Here is a 13,970-nt window from a genome sequence, read left to right as displayed (position 1 = left end):
GCACGAAGATATTCATCATATGTGTAGCATCTGGTGAGGGAGGATACACACACACACACACACACACACACACACACACACGCACACACACACACACACCCACCCACCCACCCACACACACACATACAGACACAGTACAACTGCTGCAGTTTCCTCCTGCTGAGCAGCACCACTTGAGCAACCAGTGATTCATCATGTTGCTCAAGAGCACTACTGCAGAAGCTGAGAGCATGGACTGCAGAGCACATTTGGAATTGATCAGGCCCATAGACTGTATATGAAAAGGTCAGTTTAACTAAATGAAACATAAAAGAGATGTTCTACTTTTTTGATGTTTCTTCAGAGAATTAGGAAGGAAAATCTTTCACATGCAAAATAAGTAAATAGTTGGTCTCTTCAATCAATTGTAGGAAAGTAACAAGGGTTATATGATTCATCATCAATTTATGGAGATGAGCTAACTAAATATGTATTCTAAGTATGGGAATATAATGCCCTCCATTAATTAATATTTTCTTCCATTAACATTGACTGCTTCCAGCAAAAAGCGAACCACTGGATGCTACTTGCGGAGCACCAAACCGTGGACGGGAAAGTCAGCAGGTGGCTAGTTAACAAAGGTCAAGTCCAAAAATGTTCTGCTTTCACCATTTTGTAAAAATGTCTTGTGAAAATGATTGTACCTTATATAGTGAAATGATGAATAGAAGTGAATCAGTGTGAATCAGTGTTCACTAAACAGGAGCTAACCATCATCATGAATTGTGAACAAAGATAAAAAGATGATGAAAAAGATGAATTATAATGACTGATGAATGTGAGTTACAACCTGAGTAATGCTCAAAATTGTTTAAAAGTTGGCCATGTGAATACTATAACTATAGACTATTGCATGAACCCCTGTATAGTGTATTTAACAGTTAACGATCCAGATATTTTTTCTCAGGAGTTTTCTCAAAAGGGAACGTTTATGCACTCACGTGTGTTTCTGTAATAGGTTGATGTACTTGACTACACAGGGCGTACAGTATGTCATAAAACAAGTTGTTACCAATACCATTAACCAGTAACTGACCTCAGTCATTAGCCCTCATTTAAGGTAGTATTAAAAGAGCAGTAAAGAAGACATCACAGTAAACGGCCACATACTAACAAATACTAACTATTGGTTTACAGGCTTGTAGCATACTCTATCAACTCCTAATTTAACGCTAAACAAAGAACATATTACATATTCATGATTATGTCACTCGTCAATTCTTCAATATCCTGGTGGGTTTTTTTTCCTGTTTATTACAATGGATCTTCCACTCTGTTTGGATGTGTTTGCATATAATGCCTTCCAAATCCAGAGACATAATAAGCAGACTCTTTCATGTGTTGAGGTGAAGTGAGTCCCTGGGGGATCGACTCTGCGCTGCTCAAAGGCAAGATTTCCTCTTACAGATGAAAAGGAAATGAAAGTGGGTGGGGAGATGTACAAAAGAGAGAGCAGGAGAGCAAGAGATGGAGTTCATGGGTAAAGCTGAGAAAGAGATGCAGAGACAGAAAAGAGCAAACGACTGAGTTGGAGTAAAAGAAAAAGAGAGCAGGTGACAGTGGATAGGTCGTGAATGAGTACTAGCAGCAATACAACTGTGTAAAAAGACCCTGCATGTGTAAAGTCCCCAGAAAATGAATCCTACTGACTTTGCTGATCCTCTGGGTTTTTCGTGAAAGACCAAGAAGCCACCAAGAAGCTGACATTTGTAGTTTGGATGTCTCAACAGTTATTGAATGGATTGACATGGTCTGACCTTTGGTACCACACATACATATAAAGTAGCATTAAATGGAGCTTCCAAGTTAAGCACAAGTACTGGCACCTCTGGATAACAGCAGAGGCACATAAGAAATTCAGAGAGTGAAAGAAAAAACAGAGAGATAAATAAAGAAAGAGCAACAGCAAGAGACACAGTGTGAGGATGACAAGGATGACAGGGACAAAGAAACAGAGAGCACGGCAGCAGCAGCAGTGGCAGTAGCATGTGATGTCTTCTGTTCTCTCACAGGCAAACGATTAAGTAACAGAGCAGAGTTGGTGGTTCCCTGTAGGCTTATTATCGGAGGGAATGAATGTACAGCATCTCTAGAGATGCTGCTCATTCTGTAAAACCATCATTATAATGTACTGTAGCTATGCGATGTTAAATGAGACATTATCCTGACGTTAGATCATATTTTAGAGGCTTTTAAACCTTTATACCCTGGGAATTAAAGCTAATTACAACAAACTAAAATGAAGATGCAAAAGTAATTGAATTTTTTTTGTGATATGAAATGGGCAATACAATATCAGGGAAGCAATATAGCACAATGTTTAATAAACATAAACAATTATGGATGTGCCTGTGTAGTGTTTGTTGCTTATATTGAAAATCAGTTACAGGCTCTCAGATAAGATGTAATATCTAAGATCAAGTTAGACAGCACACAAGACCTTCATTTTCTGTAAATGTATTAAAGTTGTTCCTGGGAATACTGAAAGTGCGTATGCATTTGTATGTGTCTGAACAGAAAAATATAGAGTCGAGATAGATAGATATCTGCAAACATGGACCTGCAGGAAATATATGAATACGTTTATACTTAGAGAATACACTTTAATCTTATATAATTAAAAAAAAAAAATGTGTCACTGAGTTTAAACTTTTATATAATTCAGCTTGTTTGAGAAATGATCAGATTTATTCATTTGTTGAGAGTTACAGTATGATAATTGTGTGTGTTTCAGTGAAGCAACTGAAAGTGTCTCATCCCTCATTAATAAAGATTCCTCGCAGATAAACACGAGAAAATATTCATCAAGACGTGTTCATTTTGCTGTAAAAACTCACACCACCGTAAGTCCCACGTGCGAAAGATGTGACAGGAAATGGAAACCAGTCCTCTCTTGACCACTATCAGATCAAGGAGAAAATATGAAATAACACATGCACCCTGTAATTGACTGAGCACAGCCGAGTGTTGCAGAGTGGAGCGGAGAGGCTCATATGATCAAACAGGGGTCTAAATATAGGATGCTGCTGCATGATTTCTTCTGCTTGAGCAGGAATTCAACCCAACCTCAGCTGAGAATGAGAGGAGAGAAAGGAAAGGAAAGGAAAGAAAAGGAAAGGAAAGGAAAGGAAAGGAAAGGAAAGGAAAGGAAAGGAAAGGAAAGGAAAGGGGACCATAGGTTACGGCCAAATTTAGAAAAATCCCTCACTTCTTTCAGTGTGTGCTCAAGTGTGTGTGCGCGAGAGAGAGCTGTAAGCTCAGTCACATGGTCCTGCATCCATTCCCATCTATCTCAACATAGGGGAGGGCCAGCAGCACTGTAATCTCTGTGGATGCGTCTATAAATGCTGGCTGCTTTACAATCTGTCCATCATCTCACCGTGCTGGTTGCAGTGTTGTCGCTTCGGTGGACAGTGACTAACAGAAGCAGTCCGTCTATGAAAGCCATCATGAATGACACTTAATGGGTGCTTCTGACAGGTCTATTAGAGGGAAATCTCATTTCACCATAAAATGTTTTTGCTGTTGCATTCTATACGTAGTTTCTAGGAAGACAGGATTGCATGTGATCTTCACCAAACCTCATTCAGATGTTTCGCAATTGAGGAAAGTTTTGTGCTGATATGCACTGAAATCTATCTCTGAAATCTATGTCACATAATAAGCAAAAATCTTGTCTTGCCACATCAAAATGTAGTACACTTATACAAAATTTTGATCTGGTAATTTTCACTTTCTATCTTGTAAATTTTACCTTTGTTGTTTTTGCCTGTAAATGCTATTTAGAAGTCAAACTTTTGACTTATTATTTCATGGTTTTGCCGAAATCTTATAATTCTGTCTTTAAAAGATATAACTAAATACCTATTCATTCATTCATTCATTAAAACAGGCTTCTGAATCAATGGTTGCAGCCAACTAATGATACTGTGGATGCATGTTTTTCCTCTCATCTTGTCATGAAATCATCCTATTTGCACTTACCCTCAACTCACACTTCACTCACATGTCAAGTATCCGTCTTGATTGGCTCAGAGAGATACTTTGGTAGTGATGACATGGTTTTAGTGGCTGAACTAGATTTAAGTGCAAACAGTGGACCCATAAAGAGGTTTCCTGTGGAGGTTTTGCAATGCAGGTTCATGAAAAATTCGAGCTCTGTCGCAATCGGGGCCTCATCTTTTTTCTTTTTTTCAAAAAGAAAATCTTCACAAATCAACACATGCTGTATGATTTCTGATCCACACGCAGCCAATAGAAGTTAACAGGCTAACAGCGCACAGCTCCGGAGTTAGTAACAGGAAGTGATTTATGTAGTAGAACAACATGTGAAACCCTTTTAGGTGAACTGTACGAATAACCACAAAGCTTATTCCATAAGGAATAATTAGAAGTGGATGCTGATAATAAACTGGTCAAATAGGTCATGGTTCTGTCACTGTCAGACACAAGGAGGCAGAAGGAAAGAGAGGCAAAGGGATTTAGAAAAATAATTGCCAGTATTCCTATAGGGCCATATTGTGTGCATGTGGTTATAATGGAATAAATAATTACCTTTTAGGTTCTTTCTGATCATCTGTAACAATGATTCTCAGCCTTTTTTGGCCTGTGAAACAATGTCTACTTGTGGAGCCTCATAAACAAGAGAAAAATAAACTGTATTGTAAAACTGTTAAATTACAGAAGTATTTCCAGCAAAATGTTCTTAAAGTTTCGAAAGTAAAATAACTAGTTCTGCAGAAAAAGGGCTCATATGATTGATATATTGTTACATTACATTGTTTGTAATGAGCATTTTTCTTTTGCAGCTGTTTGAGGTGGAGATAGTTTCAAGTACTTTATATGCAGTTATGTAGTTCACTCCAGAACACACATCACACCACACATACACACAACACCAAATCAACACTACCACATAACACTACCAGATAACCTACACCCCCTTGCTTTATAACAAAACTTTTTATAATTGTCCGGTAGGATACTTTTTTGTTTTGTTTTTTCCTTTTTCTGTACAATGTTCTCTGTCATGTCTTTAGTTTTGCAATTTAAGAATGCTTAGGTGCCTCAAAACTGTACGTCAGTATTTGGGTATATTTAGTTCCACCTGAAAAGAAATGAAAACAAAACAAAAAGAGAAAATAAACTTAATCTAGTGAAGAAGAAGAGAAAGATCAAACCCTACACTCGCAGACAGAGGAAGTTGACATTGCCACACTTTCATTTCTAATGAAGAACCCAAGAAAAAACGAAACACATGTCAACATAACGCACCACAAACTGCAGCTTCCAAAATTATCATACAGTTGAATCAACACCAGTTTCTATGACAGACGATTTATTGCAGGACTGCATTAGTGTTAGCCAGGTGTTCCTAATAAACTGGCAGCTGAGTGTATTGTGACTCATACAGCCACACATTTCATTCTCATTTTGTGGGTGTCACATGACCAGAGAGTGACATCCAGTGGCCAGCTGTGGACTTTCACCTGTCGTTTCGGAATTCACCGATAGGAGGCAGTGTCATTAAACAGAGCTCACTGACTTCATCTTCTTGACGCGATTCTTCTTCTTCTTCTCCCCCGGGTTTGATTTCCTTTCTCTTCCGGTTGTCGTCTGTTCGTGTGGCAGGTATCTTTTTTCCCCCACTTTGGTGGAGTCTTAAAATCTTTATCAATCTTCGTGTATTTTACATGTCCGCACAGAAACAGTCACTGATTTTGATAAAGCACTTAATTGGTTATGTGTCCACTGCAGTATGTTTCAGATTTGATCCTTATTAAAAAGATAAAACTGACGCCTTTTGAAGTGCTAACGCTTCGTTTAGCAAAGCAGCAGCTAGCGACCGGGCGTCAGTTCCACATTCAGAAAAATAGTCTGAGTTTCAGTCTGAAATGCACCTTTTACATCTTCCCTTCACGGTTGCTGTTTCACTAAATTTATAGCAAACGTAGCTCTATTCATATTGTAAAAAGCTCTATAATCTGCTGGTTAGCAATTCAAAATAAGCTAATGTGTGCTAACATGCAAATAACAGTGATGTAGCATTCAGATTAACGTGAATTGCTGTATATTCTCTCTCTTCAGATAAACCAGTGTCGAAATGGCCAAGTCTAAGAACCACACAACCCACAACCAGTGTAAGTATGACAGCAGAGGAAAGCTACGTTTGAAGTTTCCTCACTTTAGGAGCTTATTTCACTTTGAACATTTAAGAACAGAGCAATATGTTATACTGTGCAATTAAATTCTTACCTTGCAGTCTTTCTGCATTGCTGTTTTATTAAAAAAAAGAGATGTATAAAAATTAAAGTATATGACTGAGAAGTAAACATAGTGTATTTAAAAGCAGTCAATCAGAAGTAAAGGTTGTACTAGTTAATGTGTTATAAACAGTGAACTGTTTTCATAGCAGTATATCAGAAATTTAACAGTGATACAACAGTTAGTATTAATTTCAGCAGTACAATATATTTAAGGGGTTGATTTGAAGGTGCAGCATGTCACAAATTCTACAAACTCAAGCAGGAAAGGTAAAGTGTCAGGGCAGAATTGCAAGAGTATATGTTTTAAATCATAAACCATCACTCTAATGGAAGATTGTCAGTAATGTTTCAGCTCTAACTTTTACATGCTTGTCCTCTTTTTAGTGTTTTTCGTATGGGTGAGTCCTAGTTTATGGATGAACCTGTTTCTAATTGTTTCCCCTTGTGTTGGCACAGCTCGTAAAGCCCACAGGAATGGCATCAAGAAGCCCACATCTCAGCGTTATGAGTCACTGAAGGGGGTATGTATAGTAACAGCTGTGTATTCTTTGGTGTTTAGATAATCAAGACACTTGATCACTTAAAAAAAGATGTTTATATACAGCAGGACTGTAATTTTGGTGCATTTGGGTCTCATGGGATGGATGGTAGATGACAAAATGTGAGCACTGATGTCAAGAAAGTTGTTGTGTAACACCATATCTATTATACATGACTTCAATTATGTTGAGCAAAGAAGTTTGGCAGACATGAGATCCAATCTCAACTTCCCTTTGTCAACTACAGCTTGGAAATTGACAAATGCTATTTTGAAGTAATGAACCCATACTTAAGATAACTCAAATGTGACATGGATGTGGGATCAGCCTTCTCTCTATTCCATGACCCACTTGTTGTAAATTAATGATTCAAGATGCTGCATGCTCTATTTTTGTGTTGTTTGGAGGGTTTGGACAAATGCGAAGTGATGGGACAGGCTTTGTCGAGTGCACAAAGCCTGCACATACAACACAAATGTGTCCCATATTTAACTGTTGAGTTTAGGAACCCGGCTTATGTGGCTGTAGCGATGCTGTATAGTTGGACTTGGAATTAAATTATTTTCCTTCAGGAGATATCTTCCCAGTGAAATCTGGTCTCCCTGTTTACTTCCCTATTTACTGAAACTGTATTTTATAGATCCTGACCATAGACTTATAAAAAATATATTACTGCAGTAACTTAGTAGTACCCTGGTTACAAAAATGTTTGTAAATGTGCTTAGTGATGGGGAGGTCCATGTATGTACATTACCTGTTTGTGGGTTAGGAAATCTCTCTAAATTTTAAGCCTTACCTGGAAAGTGATGCAAGTTACCTTTTTTCTTTGTAGTTTTTAGTAGTCGGTAATCATTCTAAATTCTTCAAATGTTTCGATCTAAAGCTGTCCTTACCATGTGCTTACATCAAAATTGGCTTTAAGTTTTCAGACTAATTTTCAGAGTTGCATGATTTATGATTTTCCAAAGTTTAGAAAATGTCATGGTACTTGGGCAGCCTTAATTTAAAAATGCTGAAAGCATTGTTGGATGTGGTCCTCCTCTGTTTGTTATAATGTTAAATTGGTAGACAGGTTCAGCAGTTTTAGCTGGTTGTCAGAACTTGGTGAAATGCAGTTTTTCTCAGCTGACACTGCACCATTTTATAAAACTCACATCCCCTCAAGATTTTCTATAAAATATATCCTAGCCGTAAACTGATCTAATTTCAATCAACAGTGCTCTCATATACAGGAAAACTGACTTTGCATTATCATGCAGACAATATTACATCTTCCATCACTGGAGTGCCTAGGAAATAATTCTGTTTTTATGGTCAAAGTTGTTACTGTTGAGACCAGTTTTAGGATCATTTGGTTTAAGACTGACATTGATATTGTGGCATGTTTTTTTTGCTTCAGCCATCTTTCACACCTAATGAAATCACTTTTTGCTGTCACAATCCTACTTTATTATAAACAGTAGTCCCCCCGGTTTTTTTCACTAGGATTTCTGCATTGTCTTTGTTGTTAATCTCACGTATTCATTTTTGTAGGCTGGGTAGTTAAGTTCAGTTACTATTACATATTTTTTCAAACCAGAACACCAGATATGTAACTACTCTGATGTAGACGAGTGTTTGCATTTTCCTCCACCTTGAGCCTGTTTGTCTTTTGCTTTATTTTGTTGAAAGAAAAAAAGATTTAATTTCGCCCCTCCTGCCGTTGGCCTGTTCATTCATTTTGTTTTCTTTGTTTGTTGCAGGTGGACCCTAAGTTCCTGAGGAACATGCGCTTTGCCAAGAAGCACAACAAGAAGGGTCAGAAGGCGGCACAGAAGGCAGCTCAGCAGAAATAATCTGCTATCCGGTCACCTCCATGTCTGTCAGCGTTCCATAGACTGTGTTTCCACCATCACAATAAAGCTATGCTTTGTTAACAAACAAACATCAGATTGTACTTTTGTTTCTGTTGTCACTGCTCCTGCTTCTGAAACATAGGGAATAACTACATTTATTGAGTGCTTAGGGTTTATTCATGTCAACTTTGCAGTGTTCCTCGTGTGTCAAGATCCAAATAATTTAGAAAACTGAACGAAGGCCAAGTTCAAGATGACATTTTTAAGGTACGAATAAAAAATTTAATCGGCTTAAGTAAAGTTGATTCAGTGTAGTCAACTTGCTCTTTTTCATTAGAAATGTGCTGTGACCCCTGCAGATTTCCAAAACCTTGTAATCCAGCAGGTTACTTATGGCCAGTTAAATCTAAAGCAGAAAGCCAACTCTGGTCTACCCAATTTCATTCTTTAATATACGTACTGTAGGCGACTAGCCTTCAGTGCTCCTCAAGCAGGGTGTCGGTTTCTTCATCTTACGGTTTCATAAACCTACACATCATCTCCAGGAGGTTTTCTACCTACCTACATAGCTGAACACTCCAATTGGATCTTGCTGTGCTAGGAAAATAGGAAGATATGAATGTGAAAACTGTTTTAAAAGCCATTGCTTTGTACCTTCAGAAAATATTCAGACCCTTCAGTTTTTTTCACATTTTATGTTGCAGTCCTGAAAAGAAGAAAAAAAAATCGCTCATCAATCTTCAGTCAATACCCCGTCATGACAAAGTGAAAACATCTTCAGATATATCTGAAATATCACATTAACAGACAGTTAACTATGACACTTGAAATTTAACTCAGGTGCCTCCCATTTCGTTTGGTTGTAGCCCACGTGGTAAATTCAGTTAATTGGACCTGATTTGGAAAGGCACACACCTGTGTATCTAAGGTGTCACAGATGAGGATGTATGTCAGAGCAGAAACCAAGGCGCAAGGCAGAGGGAGCTGCCCACAGAGCTCAGAGACAGGATTGTGTTGAAGCACAGATCCTAGAGACATCGAGACAAATAAAAGGCCGATTTTTTACTGTCATTTTGTTTTTGACAAAATAAATATGTCCACATTTCAATTCAAGGAGGACTTAGGTTGTGTACAAAACATTTCAACAAACTTCCATGCTAACATAGCTTTTTAAAATTACAGGAGAACAAGAAACTAAAGCCGCAATTTTTTTATGTATTGATTTATTATGTAATTACATTTATTTACATATGCTGTTATCTCAGACTGCGGAACCCCACTGGATACATATATTTGAATTTTGTTTTATCAATTCATTGATTAGCATTTTATTTTTATGCAACAAATCAGTTTGCGTTTAGTCGTCATTTCCGCTCGTGCTCTGACTCCAGCTTGCATCATTTCTTGTCTCTCTCGGCAGCCGGCGGCGGCAGACAACATGTGAGTATCTCCATTCATACTGAATAATCGCAACATAAAGCGTCGATTACAGCCACACTTCACTGTACCTCTGCTCGCATATGTGAACGTTTAAACACCGCCCCTTAACAAACTTTGCAGCCTGTTTAGCTACAAGCTAACTATCTGAGGCATTGATCGGCTAGCTTTAGCTTGCTAGCTAACAACAAGGAGGCGTCATCCCTGTGAACTTACTGCTGTGGAAAAGTGGTTGTTGGACTCGACTAACTAGTCTGGGCAAAGTTTCTGTATTTGCAACTTTGACGTTGAAGCTATATATTACATAAGGCTTGACATTTCATCAAATGTTTGTCAGATGTTGTTCTGACAAACTACGGAGCACAGACGGGTTTTGACAGGTCAGCTATTAATAAGATCCTAAAAGGATCTGTGGAGGGTGAGAGACATTCACAAAAAAAGACAAATAGTTACTGCCCACCGCATATAATGTATGATTAATTTCCCAGCCTGACATAAATAGTATGAACAGGTTTCTGCAGGGTTCACCAGTTTACATTTAAGACTTTTAAAACTTTTTAATACCACACAGAATGCAATTTAAAACCTGAATGTTAATACCAAAAATAACTACTATTGAAGACTTATTACATCACATATTTTCAGTACTTCCCAGGACTATATAACAACAGTTACTAATGATAAACTCAATTTATTTAATGTTACCTGGACCCATATAAGCAGCATAAAGTGGATGTTTGGATTAACCAATTTAAAATGATAACTGATTCAAAGTTTTGTTAAAATCAACACTTGCCCATGGTGATGAACTTCCTAGTACTGTAGCTAGCAGTAGTGACAGTGTTGTAATTCAGTGCTTTTAAGACTTTAAAGACCTACAGATACCCTGCATCTAGCATTGTGGAACAGTGAATGTGTACTGAAAGGAAAATTTAATTAGTCCTAGTTCAGTTGTTTGCAAATAAAAAGGCTAATGATCCGTATTTGAATGGCTCATGCATTATTGACATCATAACCTTTTAAATCAAAAGACTCATTGTGTGATCTTCATGACACGAACAGTCCATGTCTTCCTGCTTCACAAGTCTATTTTAGTTACTTTTGCTTTCTTTGCTTTGACAGACACCATGGTGGAGCCAGTCCCCGAGTCCATCAACTTTCCCTCTGAGGAGGAGAAGATCCTGCAGTTGTGGAAAGACAAGGACTGCTTCCAGGAATGCCTCAAACAGTCCAAGAACAGGCCCAAGTAAATTCAATTCTTTTGGTTTTTAATTACAAATAAGCAGCTTATATTAAAATGTAGTGGCTGTTACAATATACATTACTTTTCATATTTGTCATGAAGATGCATTGTCATACTTTTCCATGAGAAAGTACTGTACATACTTTAGAAGTGGTTTAGAACGACGACATGTTCATCTTGTTGAATTTTTTTATCCTGGCGGTGGTTATGGATTTTTTTTTTTTTTTTTTTTGAATGTCATTTCTGCTGTCGTGCTTCCAAATAAAAACATTGCATTTCCTGTCTAACCTGTCCTTAGATTCCATTGCGTACTTACAGAATTTAATCATAGTCAGTATCAGTACTTGTCCAGCATATGCAATCATGCAGAAAGAAACAATGGACCATTGCAATCAACAAATGAATAAGCAATTTTGTCTTTAAAGTCAGTCAGCACAAACATTAAATGTTAAGTAATAAGAAAATTCCATTTATGTTTATAAAGTGATTTAACCAGACTAAATGAAAAAAGACGGATGGAAAAATAATCTCTAACAAAGTCATTGGGGTTTCGTTATTGGTGGAAAATACATAAAAAATTAAATATCTGCTTCTGTCTTATTTACATTGTAATCACCGAAGTAATTTTAGATGTTTTTTTTTCCTCTCTATCCAACAAAAGAGTAAATATCATGATGACAAATAGCAAACAGAGCAAAAGTGCATAGAGGAACTTTGGTCACATACAGACCTTGACCAATACTACTAGAGATTCAACAGGATATTTGCTTGGTACCACCTAAAAATCTCCCTGATATTATAATTAAATCGATTCAGCACTTATGACAGTGTCCATAAAAGGAGAATAGCTTGAGCATCATATGGCAAACACTCTTATCTGTTGGCTTCATATCAGCACATATTGCATTTGTAACCTCAAAACTGTTGTTTCTGTTTTTCCATAAAAAATATTTTACTGCCTGTTTTCCAACCAGGTACACCTTCTACGATGGCCCTCCTTTTGCCACAGGTCTACCCCACTATGGTCACATCCTGGCCGGCACCATCAAGGACATTGTTACTCGCTTTGCCCACCAGAGCGGCTTCCATGTGGACCGGCGCTTTGGCTGGGACTGCCACGGTCTGCCTGTGGTAAGATTTTCTCTCTGCTGGATATTGTTAAAATCTTTTTTTACTGAAACATCCATGCAGTTTTACAGATTTATGTTTGATTTAATTATGTGTCTCATGCCCTGTGTGTTTTTATAGGAGTATGAGATTGATAAAACATTGGGGATCAAAGGGCCTGAAGATGTGGCCAAGATGGGCATTGCTGAGTACAACAAGCAGTGCAGAAATATTGTCATGAGATACTCCAACGAGTGGGAGGTGAGCATACAAGGAAGAATAATTTGCTCATTTGAGAAACCTTTGTAACCATACTTATGTAGAACAAATGTGGGGGGTTTTTTTGTATGGGAGGAGAATATCTTTTTAATTTCGCATTCCTTAGCCTTAATAAAGACGGACCTAAACATAATAGTGTATGAGTTGCCCTGCAGAATCTTGGCATATGACCATTATATTCTTTTGACTTATTATGTTTTTGCTTCTTTTTGTTCCCAGATTTCAGTGAGGCGAATGGGAAGGTGGATTGACTTCAAGAATGACTACAAGACTCTCTACCCATGGTTCATGGAGACTGTCTGGTATGGATGTCAGAAAATGTGCCATTTTATATTTACAAGATAGATAATTTGTATTCTACTGAATTGAGTATCTACTCAACTTTGTCATTTCTTTAACTTTAACAATTAGCTACCTGAAGGGAATCTGGTTTGTTTTCAGGCATTAAACACTTGATAACAATGACGAGCCACAATCTGAGTATAGTAAATATACTGTATAAAGCAGCATAAAAGTAACAAATACAATAAAAATTAGACTAAATCCATGTCTGGATCTGTCCTCTTATGTACCATTACTTTGTTTTTACTTTGTTTGTTTTTTTACTGTTTTCTTTTCACTCATACAGGTGGGTGTTCAAACAATTGTATGACAAGGGTCTGGTGTACCGAGGTGTCAAAGTCATGCCTTTCTCCACTGCCTGCAACACCCCTCTCTCCAACTTTGAGTCCCACCAGAACTACAAGGTTGGTAGAAATTATAACCACGTCACAGCTCTGCTTGTCTAATAATTATAACAAGTATTCAATATTATTTATCCCCTGAGATGGTGATAGGATCAGAGAGAGCAGAGAGTTTGGGGGAAAAAAAAAAAACTGAACTGACCAAATCTGTGTTTCATTTTTGTCTGCAGGACGTTCAGGATCCATCTGTGATCGTCTGCTTCCCGCTGGTTGAGAATCAAGATGTTGCTTTGATTGCCTGGACGACAACACCCTGGACACTGCCGAGCAACCTGGCCCTCTGCGTCAACCCGGAGCTCATATATGTCAAAGTCAAAGGTGAGAGACAAAACTTGACATGAATGCTGTGTCTCAGTGTCATACTACACACTAATTGTATACAGCATGTACTACAAACAGCACTAATCTTTATAGTATACTGTTTTTGTGCTTAGTACACAAGAAATCAGAATGGTTTTATCCTAACAGGACCTTATATAATA

The 13,970-nt window shown here is 37.7% G+C and overlaps 2 protein-coding genes across 2 annotated transcripts in view; both read left to right on the top strand.

The window, feature by feature from the left end:
• Window positions 1-5,595: 5,595 nt before the first annotated feature.
• On the top strand, window positions 5,596-8,768 carry rpl29 (ribosomal protein L29). The gene is made up of 4 exons (XM_056385917.1): window positions 5,596-5,670; window positions 6,127-6,179; window positions 6,762-6,826; window positions 8,587-8,768. The coding sequence occupies exons 2-4, from the start codon at window positions 6,143-6,145 to the stop codon at window positions 8,677-8,679; spliced, it is 195 nt and encodes a 64-aa protein (XP_056241892.1). The 5' UTR covers window positions 5,596-5,670; window positions 6,127-6,142; the 3' UTR covers window positions 8,680-8,768.
• A 1,289-nt stretch (window positions 8,769-10,057) lies between these two features.
• Window positions 10,058-13,970, top strand: part of iars1 (isoleucyl-tRNA synthetase 1) — a 59,818-nt gene continuing 55,905 nt past the window's right edge. Inside the window, exons 1-7 of the mRNA XM_056396402.1 lie at window positions 10,058-10,119; window positions 11,239-11,362; window positions 12,334-12,490; window positions 12,608-12,727; window positions 12,965-13,047; window positions 13,374-13,491; window positions 13,659-13,806. Coding sequence (XP_056252377.1) covers window positions 11,244-11,362; window positions 12,334-12,490; window positions 12,608-12,727; window positions 12,965-13,047; window positions 13,374-13,491; window positions 13,659-13,806 — 745 coding nt within the window. The 5' untranslated portion in view covers window positions 10,058-10,119; window positions 11,239-11,243. The remainder of the gene's footprint in view (window positions 10,120-11,238; window positions 11,363-12,333; window positions 12,491-12,607; window positions 12,728-12,964; window positions 13,048-13,373; window positions 13,492-13,658; window positions 13,807-13,970) is intronic.

The sequence above is a fragment of the Seriola aureovittata genome, chromosome 2 (assembly GCF_021018895.1).
Source record: "Seriola aureovittata isolate HTS-2021-v1 ecotype China chromosome 2, ASM2101889v1, whole genome shotgun sequence".
NCBI classification, from domain to species: Eukaryota; Metazoa; Chordata; class Actinopteri; order Carangiformes; family Carangidae; genus Seriola; species Seriola aureovittata.
This window is presented reverse-complemented; position numbering and strand designations above follow the sequence as displayed.